Below are 13,006 nucleotides of genomic sequence, written 5' to 3' on the forward strand. Positions count from 1 at the left end.
ATCCAGGTAAAGTTGGGTATGATGGCATTGATTGATGTGTAAAATTTTCGAAATTTCTGATATTGACATCATTGAAGAATGAAATTTGTTGACACCATATTTATACTAAAATGTATAAATGTTGTGAGTGGTTTGATGCAGGACATTGATAAAAACAAGACTTTCTTCCGTATGTGTGTGGTCCTTTCATTTAAGGTATATGTGTATATGTAAAACACTAGCATAAAGTTGCTATATGCAAAGATCTTATTTATTTACTGATGCACAATTCTTCACAGAAGACATTCTCGCAGGAGAGTCACCAAGTTTCTAGGAAGAAGAATTTCCCATGAATGGACGATTGACGAGAGGACTGGGGAGAGAAAGTGGTATAATAGCACTGTCCTTGCAGTTCTTCAGGGCATTGATGGTGGTGTAGACACAGTTTATGAGATCCTCTATGATAGTGAAGATGATCCCATGAAGTAAATGGCCTTCTCGATGATTATCAAGATTCAACTGTGAGATTCATAGATTTGTAAGTATAAAACCAGAATATACATTTCATTTGATAATTTTTGGTGTCTGATTCAACATGTTTGAAGAAAATACTACAATTTAAGTAAATTAAATCATTTTAGCATTCAAATTTGGTTTAAGTGGCTTTTTCAAATATTTGGGAATACAGTTTGATAGGTAGAGGCCTCCATAGTTTAGAAAAAGTAGTTCCAAAATGGTGGCTGTGTTCTGCCCAATTTTAGATGAGACTACATTTTCAAATGTTTTACTTCACTACATTTAATGTTGCTTACAATCACCAGCACTCCTTCTACCTTCAATAGGATGTAACATTTTAATTTTTGCCCTTTTCTTGCAGATAATTGACACTTTGTATGTGATCGGTGTGTTTGCATAACAAGTACATTTTATTGATGTAAGTATCATATTTGGACATTTTTGTTAGAGTAAAGATATTCAATGTATTCATTATGTCCTAAGGATTCCACCAGTACCAAATTTATGACTAAAAAACATCTGAAAGGAATTTAATAACACATAGCATTTTACATGCATTTAGACATAACATGAACCTTAAACAAAATTCCCGTCCGGGTTGTTAACCGGGAAACCAGCCCTACAGTTACCTCACGCAATCTGGATAACTCGACAAATAATGACATTTTTGTGGGAGCTCGCAGAGCCAAAGCTGTCCTGTTCTACATTGGTAATATCGGAGAATCTTTCACTGAAACGGGTATTAAAAAATACCTGTCAACAGCCGGTGTTAATGTATCGCGAATTAACATCTTCAACTCGCGAAACGGCTTGCTTTCGGCAAAAGTATCAGTACCTAAGTCTCAAGCGCACATACTGGAAAGCGATAATTTTTGGCCTAATGAAATCAAATGCAGGAGATGGATCCGGAATAAGTTATGGTGTGGTAAATTTTCCTCAAATCCAGTAACCTCATTTGGTGAAATCAATAACAACAATTACTTTTAACATTTACTTGTGTTCGGCAACTCTCTGGATGACCATGTCACTATCTATTCTTTCTTGGAACGTGCGAGGGATCATCTCGTCATCCCTTTGTATAAACAATATACTGTCAGCTAAAGCGTACGACATAGCCTTCTTAAGTGAACTACGTCTCTCGCAGCACTGTGCTGATTTTCCAAATAGTATTCACGAACATTTTTACGCCTATCCGAGTACCAAAGACGCGAACTTTGAAACTATTTGTTGTGGACCCGGTGGTCTTATATTTTTAGTAAACAAAGACCTTTGTTATACCGTTGACACGGTTGATACCAGCCGGTCAAACCACATCATTGGATTATATATTCATCGAGGTAATTCTACGCCACTCTATCTGTTTGGCGTTTACATGCCCAGTGACTCGAACATTAACCTATATTTCGAAGAAATTGAAACTCTCAATGATTTCGTCCGCTTCTACTCTGAGTTAGGAGATGTCTCTGTGGTTGGTGATCTCAACGCACAATACGACACACTACCTGTGTCGTACCCAGCGCGTCGTAAGCAAAGCCTATTTCATGAATTCATTTTGGCCAACAACCTCATCCCGGTCAACAAATCGAGTCTATGTAGTGGCCTTCCCTACACATTTTTACCTCTTGAAACTACCATTGATTATATCCTTGTGACAGACACGATGCTCGCCTGCATTCAATCATGCAGAGTCTTTTCCTCTGCCGATGCCGATATCGCCTCTGATCATGCAATTTTGGAATGCGTTCTTAAATCACCTCTGATCCAACGATCTACGTCTCCTATCCCTACCACACATCCTCTTTGGAGTAAATGTTATACAAATCAGCTAATCAAGTATCAGCTAGCAGTCGACTACATGTTACAGTCTTTTCAAGATTTCGAAATTAATGCACCAGCAGATATTGACAGATTCCATGTTTTTATCACCGACACACTGATCGCTTGTGCACATTCATATATCCCAACCTCAAGATACAACCCGCGCCTGAAGCCTTACTGGAATAGTAACGTCAAATCGGCCCACAAGGCTGCCCGTGCGCGACGAAGAGAGTGGATCGCAGAAGGTAAACCAAGGGGATCCGATCATCATTCATACCGGGAATATAAGCTTGCTAAACGTGTTTTCAAGAATACCCAACGCGCAGCCTACCATGAATATCTACGAAATCTCCACCAAGATCTGAACGACGCTGCAGACGGTGATAGTAAGACGTTTTGGAAAGCCCTGAAGCTTTTAAAGGGTCCTTCACGCCTCAGTGTCTCGCCATTTAAGGTTGGTGACGAAACTTTACGTTCTCCAATTGATGTCGCGCAGGCGTTTGGTAATTACTTCCAGTCAGTGTATATGGCTAATTCAGAGTCTACAGATCTGTCCGACGACTCTGATCCTGATGACCCTAAGGACGCTTTCGATCACGACGAGCTTAATAGGAATATAACCTTCGACGAGGTTGAACGTGCTATCCGTGGTCTCAAACTTAAAAATGCACCAGGGATTGACCGTATCCAAAACGAGCATTTACGATATGGAGGACGAACACTGATATTGTGTCTTCAAAAACTGTTCACTAAATGCCTTGAGTACGAATACGTGCCCGAAGTATGGAAACGAGGCATAATTCTCCCCATATTCAAAGGAGGTAATAAGTCTCGCGGCGATACTGCTAGCTACAGGCCAATCACTCTCTTATGTTGTACGTTCAAACTCTTTGAAACGGTGGTCAACAACAGGATACAGGAAAACTTAAAAACTTCTCCTATACCGTTTCCAAATGACCAACAAAACGGTTTCCGCAAGTCCCTCAGCTGTACAACTGCTACCTTTTCTCTTCAAGAAACTATCTTTCATAACATTGAGTCGGGCTCCTCGTATAAGGATATGTTAAGCCCGTGACGTGGCATGGTATGACGTCACATTGGTTTCCTGTTGAATCTGGAGTCAGGCAAGGTGGTGTCTTATCTACCTTTCTCTACCAAACGTTTATTGATAACCTACTCGATTGTCTAGAAAAGAGCCAACACGGTGCCTCTATCGGTAGGATTACCTCTGGGAACCCAACTCTGGCAGACGATATTGCACTAATCAGCACTTCTCCACAATCGCTTCAACACCTATTGAACATTTGTCAGGTATACAACACTAAGTGGAAGTTCGAATTCAATGATTCAAAGTGTAAAATTATAGTAATAGGAAACTACATTCCAAGAAATCCGATGGAAACATGGACACTAGGCCTTCATACCATTGAAATTTCACAATTCCAAACACACCTGGGTACAATTATTTCGTCCAAACTGACTAATACCGAACGCATCACCAACGCATGTGATAAAGGTAGAAGAACCTTACATTCGATCGTTGGGGTAGCCCATTCCTTATCTGCAATAAGTCCAATCGTTAAAGCCCGTCTTTATAGGAAAGTCGTCTTACCATCTATTCTGTATGGTTGTGAACATTGGGTAAATCTCTCCGCTACTGACATCTCCAAGATAGCACGTTTTCAACATTACGCTGCAAAACTTATACTTTGTTTGCCGAGCCTTGCGAGGTCCGATATAGCTGAACCTATTCTTGGCCTCTTCAGAATTTCATCAGAGATCGACCGGAGGAAACTACTGTTTCTGCAAAAAATTATCGCTATGGACCAACGTTACTTGCCAAAGCAAATTTTTACTATTCGTCTTCATTTGTATATTTCAAAGAGACCCACGGTTAACCACGAGAAGGGATATTTCCCTGATATAGTTAAGGTACTCCAGAAATACAACCTTCTTGCTTATTTGGAGTCTTATCTACGATCTTACACTTTTCCTTCCAAGATCCAATGGAAACGTATAATAAATTCCAATATCAGATTACGTGAAAATTCGGCGCTCGAGGATCGTATGGCAAACGATAATGACTTATCCTTTTTTAAAACTGTGCATTCCTCATACGCGTCATATATACTGTGGCTTGCTGCTGAATCTTTGTCCGATATTAAGACCATCTACTGTTTATGTAAAGTTTTGGCAGTACCGAGAGTGTTTGCCGGTAACCAGTGTCCGCTCTGCTCTCTGACTTTTGACAACGCTGCAGTTCATCTTTGTTCTGAATGTACATTCTACGACACCCTAAGACAAACTTTCATGGAAGATATTCAATCTGAACTTGACCTTTCTATTTTCAATTTCATTGAAAATTTGGATCATTCCTCCTTCACACGTAGCCTTTTAGGAGCCAGTACAGGAATCCCCTTCACCAGTTTTGCAGACCAAAGACAATTCTTTATAAAGTCAATTGAATATGCTGTACGCGTTACGCGATGCCTTTTGTGAACTATTGAAGTTAACCAACGTTACTGAACCGCGCGGCTATATAACTTACTCATAAGTTGTATATTCCAGCAGCGAGCTCCGACCTATTTAATTTTTATTTTCATTACTCTTTTCTTTATTTCTGTGTGGATTTGATTGTATTCAATATCCTCTAACGGGGGAAATAAAGCTTGATGAATACCTACATATGCCTGTGAACTACATAATATGAACGACATCCGAAACCGTCCTCACTAGAATTACGTTTCACATTTAAAGCAATAAAAAAACCTATACTTAGGTTTACAAAACATTTTTGGATATTTATATTATGGACAGACGTCTACAGAAGTTATACTTTTCATTGACATTGACCCTTTTTCAAGGTCACAGTTGGGTAAAATTATAAAACAAGTTTATATTTCCGCCAAACATTTGTGACTCTTTTACGCCATTAAAACTCATTACCGTATAGACATGCAATTTCGTCTCTGAGATGATATACCAATGCCAAAATAATTTTTTATTGTATGACCTTCATCACTTTTGAAGGCCATGGTGAAACACTGTTGAATAATATGCTTAAAACACAATTCTTTTGAAACATTAGCTGGGGTCTTCCTCGTGTATGCTACATGATAATAATAATTTATGTATGCTTACAAACGATTATCCTTGACATGCATTAAACATCACAATGGTCAATTAATCGATTCGTGTATGCAGTAATTTCGGCCAAAGAAAGAGCGTATGTGGCTACATGTAATTACCGGTTATTGAAAAAAATACATAACGATTGTTACCGATCACTGAGTTCATTTCGACTTATGTTCTTTTAACTATGATTTCTTTTAAATCTTCCGGATTTTACCCATGGCGACTTATTGTATATAATTACTTACGTCAAATATATGGATCACTTTTACAAGGCTGCTGCATCAGAACAAATAGAGTCGCCGACATGACGACGAAACTGTCAGGCTAAACATACAAGGTTAGTGCACGCAGCATGCACGAATGCGAAGCTGTAATGAAGATGATACCTTTACAAAAATAGAACATGCTATGTATTTACTGTGTTATTGATGTGTATCAATGTCATCATTATTTAATTTTCAATTTTTTCAGCGCTGTTTATGCGTCCTTGTGTGTAAATTATAATCTTATATTGTCATCCTTCTATCCACTATTCAGTCTGCCTGTCTATCCATTCGTTTGATCGTGTTTTTATAGTCTGACTTAATGAAATATATCTCAAATATGCACGTGCTGCATGCAGTGTATGAGCTGTCATTCAGTAAAGGCAGACAGATTAACAGACGGATTGAAAAATGACACCAAAATACCTATGTGGAGCTGGAAAATAATTGTATTCATTCGTTCCTTCTTTCTTTCTTTTCTTAGTTCGTTATTCGTTCGTTCTTTATTTCATTCATTCGATGTTTCATTCTTCCGTTGTTCTTTCTTGCGAAAAGGAAAAGGTATGTTGGGATCTCAGCGCTTTTAAAGTTTGTAGTAAAGTGTTCATTTATTGCATATACACGATTAATATGGAAGGATGTTTATAACAGTTTTGAGTTTCAAGGTCATGCCATACAACATCGCAGAAGTATTGGCTCATTAAATAGTTAATTTAATCATCAAAGTTGCGTAAAGATCGCGATAGGTCGCCAAAATACCATCTCGAGTTGCATCCATTTGACCATCATTTAGCTTTTTTTAGTAAGCTATCTTACAGATGGCGGCTAAGTACTTCAGCCAAAACAGAATGAACAAATAGAATCTCTGGCATGACTATGAAAGCTCTAACAACTGTTTACTCCTATCAAAGACTAGACTTATGCTTGGTCCCGTGTGCCGCTTACCACTAAGTACAAGTGCATTGAACGAAGCGTACATGAAGCCATAATTAAGATAATAGCAGAACTTCGATAAGTCGTACTTCAAGTGGTATTGTAGGACTTTTGTTTGTTTGCTTGTTTGTTTGTTTGTGTGGGTTTTACGGCACATCGACAGCTAAGGTCATTCAGGACCAAACTGCAAGTCAGGTATTAATAACAGGATATAAAAAATGACTGTATCTAAAGATCATAGTAAGAAAAAGACAATTACGAACTAAAACGCAAACTGTGAATGCTGATATTATAAAAAAAAAGAGTTGAATGGGATAAAATATTTTTAGCTAAAACACATATTGAAAAAAGAAGTGTTTTCTGGTTTTCATAATACATTATTAACATACATGTATACATCGTGCTTTGAATGTTGTTAGATCTGGACGCTACTGAGATGCGCAGTGTTACGTGTTATTGATCACATATAAGATATACATATTTGTTTATACAAAAGTGGAGGCTTCATTTCACATGAATCACACAAAATGTTAATAGATGTATAGCATGTTTAGATATTATAGGACAAAGAAGTAATTCTAACAGCGTGGACAAAAGAATTTTCTAGGCGATCTGTCCCTTTGTCAAGACACAAGAAGAACAAATACAATTACATGTTAAGGACGGTCACCGACGTACACAAAAACATGAACAATGGACACATACTGAATATAAGATAAACTAAAGGGACAATAACTAGGCGTATTGTCTGAATTATTCCTTCGGTAAGTCGCTATAATTGGTTGCGATGGCCGAATATTTGTATATTTTGAAATCCTATCTTAGGCAGTGATCCGTTCATTGCACAGGTATGTTTCATACGAAAGGCAGCGATCCATTCAGTTGATTGTATTACCTCAGTTCCATTAAAATGCCATTTGAACAATATTTTAAAACTTAAAAACCTTCTAAGTAAAAAAATATAAACTAAACCACAAGGTTTGGCAGTGCCTACACCCAGTCGGTCGCTAAACCGACAGAAAGTTTGTCGGTCATTGTCTACAGTTTATGCGTTGAAGTCCAGGTGAGTAGAACTTTTTAAGATAATCCCTCTAACTTCGATTACTTGAGATTTTACTGTTTTGTTGAGATTTTACAACAGGCAACAACTAAAATGATGCCATTTTATTGTTATTTATGTGTGTATTGATTTCATCGTTATCCGTTCTAACGAAAGTTCTAAAAAGTATAAGTCTAAACATACAAGGTTAGTGCTCGCAGCATGCACGGTTGTCGTATACTTGCATTTATACATGTCAAAGAAAATATAAATTAATTCGGAATATAGTTTTTTTTTTTTCTAGTTTTACAATCTCCATTTTTCGGAATTATTTCTCTGGGTTTCGATTATTATCTTACTTATGTGAAGAAGAATGAAAAAAACGAAGCAGGCATCAGACGTGAAGATTTAATCATCATTTCAATCGTAATTCTATATGTCTGATCTCGCCATCATAACAAAAACCTCCCACAAGACTTTCACGGTGACGACACGGTTCTTTCGTCCTTGTATGCAAATTGTGATCATATATCGTACGTGCCTTCCACCTATCATTCAGTTCGTCTGTCTGTCCATTCGTTTTGTATACAAAAAAATAATATAAGATAATTTATTTTGCCTTTGGTGCATGCGTTATCAGTAGTTCATTCCATATAGAATATAGTGTCATGGATTTTTTTCGGGATGCAATTAATTATTTTTTTATATTTTCAACTTGAAGTAAAATTAGAAGCTCAAACTTTTTAATGGTGGTAATGGTGTGAAGTAAGTATCTTTTGTAACTGAAGAAAAATATGAAATTGTCTGCTTCTGCTTTTGATAGTGAAAAATACCAATTGTCAGCGGTGGAACATCTTTAAATTAGTATGGCAATTCCAATAGAAACATGTGACTACGCTAACTTTGATCCTTATGTGTATGCTGAGATAACCATCAACAACGACATTACTGGTATGAAGCAGGACCTCGATTGTCTTCATGATATCTTCAATAACGGTAAGTTTATAAAAAACAAATATGATTGTAAGTATTAGGGAATAACATTCTTGATTCGCGAGTAGCGGACTAAGCGGATTATCACAAAGTCCATAACTCGATAAAATTAAAACCCCAGTAACATCAATGTTTATTAGTAAAATAATTATTAGATCATTGATTCAATGAAATTCGCTTTCATGTACGATTTCGTTGATTTTCCTATGCTTGTTTTCTAAATCAATACGCGACGATAATTGCTACCTAATCAGTCGCTTTGCCTGCCATGTTGTTGGGATATCACATGGTTATAAATAGTCTGTTCACTTTGATTGGCTGACCAAAACGATTAACATGTGTTGATTGGTTACTTGTTGTTGGAGATTGCATGTGTGTTAGGGGTACCAGTGGGGAAATTATTGCAAACAAATTATCATTTGATAAACTCAGGGAAGTCCAAATATTTCTTTCTGGTTGTCGAACATTATTCTCAGAAATCACACAAGGCGGCGCTACACATACTGAATAGAATATAAGTTCACAATCGAATCCCCTCGGAAAAATTAGTTGATTTGCCGAGTTTTGTTTACATATAGGCCTATAGCCTAACAAGTACTGTTAACTAGATGATCATGAACTACTTGTATAATCTGTCCGTACATGAGAGATGCTGGAACAAAATTAGGCTTTACTTAAAGAATATTTGTGGAACTGTATGCGCGACAGTAAAGTACAGTTTTAATTGAAATGTAATGGTATGCTTGTTTCTAAGCGTATATTATGTATAACACCAACTTGTCCAAGTACAGGTACATATATCAGTACAGTGTAGGCTATATCAGACGGAAAACGTGTTAGCATTAGGTAAAGGCCCATGCACCTTCTGAACAACTTTATTATAATAAACAAAACGATAATTTTCATAACGCAGGTCGTAATATGTTTCCCGACGTCTTCATAATTACAGCGCGTTAGTTGACTATTTCTGCGCTAGACGGCAAAACCTCAACTTGTTTGGTGTTGTAGCCTAATCTTTGGCCATATTCTGTTATAGATTGTTTTAAGAAAACTTTTTTTTGGAAAGGTAGCCTAGTGGCTCTTTCATGAAGTGGATTATCTTTACATTGAATGCGAAAGCATTTAAATTATCATTCTTCAGAAATGAATTGTCATAAGAACTATGGCAGCTAACTGTGAACAGAACAATTCGTCAAGCTTTCCTATTATTGCTTCCTAATATGTAATGCTGTATGGTAGCCTTCATAGCTTTTTGGAAAGCCAATACTTGTATCTCTGCTATAATTTTACAAATATATTACAATACTATGAACAATTAAAAGGAATTGGTCAATCAAAGAGTCACATTTAGTATAAAACTAAATAAAAAAATATTCAACTTTCTAATTGACTTGACATTTTATAAATAATAAGTGAAATATCTTATATTTAATGAAATTTGAAAGTACAGCTATGTTTATTCTTGTGACAATTTATTATCACAGGGAAAGTGACTGGTAAGCGTCTCCTAGACGTTGGCACCGGTCCTACCATACACACCGTGATCTCGGCCAGTGATCACGTGGACGAGATTTTCCTATCAGATTATACACCACAAAATCGCCAATACCTAGAAAAATGGAAAAATGGAGAAATTGTATTCCCGAAAATATTGATGGAGCACGTTGTCAATCTAGAAGATCGTCGGTAAGTGAAATGTTATTCCCTCTAAATTATTTCGCGCTGATCTACAGCAAGTTTCACTTGTTATGTGTTCTCCTTATCTTGGTAGTAGGCTTTCGTTTGTTTGTTTGTGTGTATAGTTAATTAACGTTCTTTCAACACCCAGGGCCATGTAAGGACATGTATCTCATGTATGCAGTGCGTAACGTGTATGTAGTGTGTGGTGCGGTTTTTGGGAGACTGCGGTATGTTCGTGTTGTGTCTTCTTGTACAGTGGAACTGTTGATAAAGCATGTTTTCTGAAGACACCAAGAAAAACCGCGAAGCAACACAACCCACCCGGTCACACTATACTTTCACAATGGGGGTCTATAAAACAGGCAGTAAGCCTTTGAGATTTGGACCATGACAATTAATGGTATTCCAATGAATTTTGATACGTGTTGGTTGATTTGACTTAACGCGCCATTAACAATGAAGGTCATTTTGTTAGCTTAAATGTTTCTGAAAAGCGTAAAAGTTACTTATCACGACATAATTGCATGTGGCAACAAGAGCAGCATTTGGATTTTAAGATTTGCATCTTAATATATTATTATTTATATATTAATTAAAAAATATGTCATTTTTATGTAGTTTGACACCGGAGCAGAGAGAAAACGAAGTGAGGGGAAAAGTGAAAGGAATCCTAACCATCGACGTGACGTCAGAACAGCCATTTGGATCAGGTTACAGCGGCGATCAATTTGATATCGTGATTTCAAGCCATTGCATAGATGCAGCAGTTGATAATGTTGCTGATCTAACGAAATGCATGAAAAATGTTTCCACTTTGATAAAAGAGGGCGGTTATATGATAATTTCATGTGATATTTGAGCAACATATTACCTGGTAGGAAACTACAAGTTTACAGGAGCGTCATTTACAAGGGAAGAGGTAGAATCAGCAATGATAGAGGCCGGTTTTGACATCGGATATTATGCAGAAATTGAAAATTACGATGATGAATACAACGACGCGAAGGGATATTATTATCTTACCGCGAGGAAACGACCTATTTCTCAATAATCGTTCAGTAGTATTTATTGGCTATCTCGTTGATGCTAATTTGTGACTTTTATGATGATACACGAAATGCACATCAGTCATCAGAACTAGATGAATGTTTTTCTCTATATGATGGTTTCTTCCAATTTGTCGATTTGTATTGAAATCAAAAAATGTGTTTCAATTAGGTTAAATGGAAATATCGTGTGTAAGAAATAGCACAAGAATATATACATGTATATATTTTAATGTATTTGATAATGCTGTATATTACGTGTAAGAATAGTGACCTTTAGAAATTATAAGACAGTAACTTTCTGTAAAATGATTTTGTTATTTGTCTAATTATGTGGCTTATTGGATTTGAAGCAATTATTTTGAAGAGATACGTTACCTTAATTTTAAATCAATTTTAATAAGATCTTATTGATACTACTTTCATTAAACGGATGGAACTTACCGCTATTCCTTTAAATTTCCAACTTAATTTTAACATACAATATATACATTCTGCCTTTATTAACATAATTGTCAGTATAATTTGACCGGGTGGAGTTTTTCGCTTTGTATCGTCAAAATTAATCATATCAATGACAACAACATTAGCATATGGTTTACAAATCACCATAGAGCACCCCGTTACTCAAAAAATCATTATGTATATTTATATACACGTATACATAAATGGAATATGTATTTGAGTAAATGTAATTGTATGTAAAAAAATAGAATGTGTTGAAAATGCTAATCTTTGTAAATAATGTCAAAACAGTTGTCATTATTTGACATATAGTCGTTTAATGCATGTTTCAAAAGCATTTAAAAATACTACGTACTTATTATGAAAAGTTTGGTATAAGCATATTTTCTATATTTATTAAAGCAAGCTGAAAAAGTACATCTTATTTACTTGCATAAAATACGATAACAGGGTGCTCTCAATGAGTTTATACATGTTTATTTTACACTTGCTAGGCTATGTACACTATACATAAAAACCAGCCGATTTTGTTTATCATAACTGCATGTATGGTAACATTGAACTTTCAACTTGCGTATGAAAATGTTCAATGCAACATAAAGGGGCTACTTTTTTTTAAAGAAACACATGGCTTTGTTTACATTTTGACGTAACATTACGTGTATATTGTTGTTTTTCACGGAATTTTGGGGAAAAGTAAACAATACATATATGTTTTATATTTATATATGATAAAAACATATTTTTTAAATAAACAATCTTGTATAAAGAAACGGTGGAAAAAATATCCCGGACCGGGGCGAAGTGCAGTGCTTTTTTTTTGTTAAAAATGACGGATGTTAAATGTAAACATTACCTCTGTGTCTGTGTCCTACGAATAGAGTCTTTGGAGTTGACGGACGTGAGACCCTCTGGCAGAGCTAGGTCAGTTTATAAACATATTCTCTTGTCTTTGTTCTCTGAGAATTTAAATCATGTGTATCATAAAACATGCACCGCTAGTAATCCACGTGTTGACAGTTACGCGAACCACAAATACATTGTATCCATCTAACACAAGTGAAGTTGTTCTATCTATCGATGGCGATTGATATAAGCGTAGATTATATAATCGTATGGCTCCTAAGGATGTAATATCG

General features: G+C 36.1%; 1 protein-coding gene across 1 annotated transcript; it reads left to right on the forward strand.

The window, feature by feature from the left end:
• Positions 1-7,628: 7,628 nt before the first annotated feature.
• LOC138310254 (nicotinamide N-methyltransferase-like) lies at positions 7,629-11,649 on the forward strand. The gene is given in 4 exon segments (XM_069251382.1): positions 7,629-7,707; positions 8,507-8,679; positions 10,161-10,362; positions 10,975-11,649. Coding segments are annotated over 3 exon segments (765 nt in total). The 5' UTR covers positions 7,629-7,707; positions 8,507-8,549; the 3' UTR covers positions 11,408-11,649.
• Positions 11,650-13,006: the final 1,357 nt, after the last annotated feature.

This window comes from Argopecten irradians, chromosome 16 (genome assembly GCF_041381155.1).
Source record: "Argopecten irradians isolate NY chromosome 16, Ai_NY, whole genome shotgun sequence".
Classification (NCBI taxonomy): domain Eukaryota; kingdom Metazoa; phylum Mollusca; class Bivalvia; order Pectinida; family Pectinidae; genus Argopecten; species Argopecten irradians.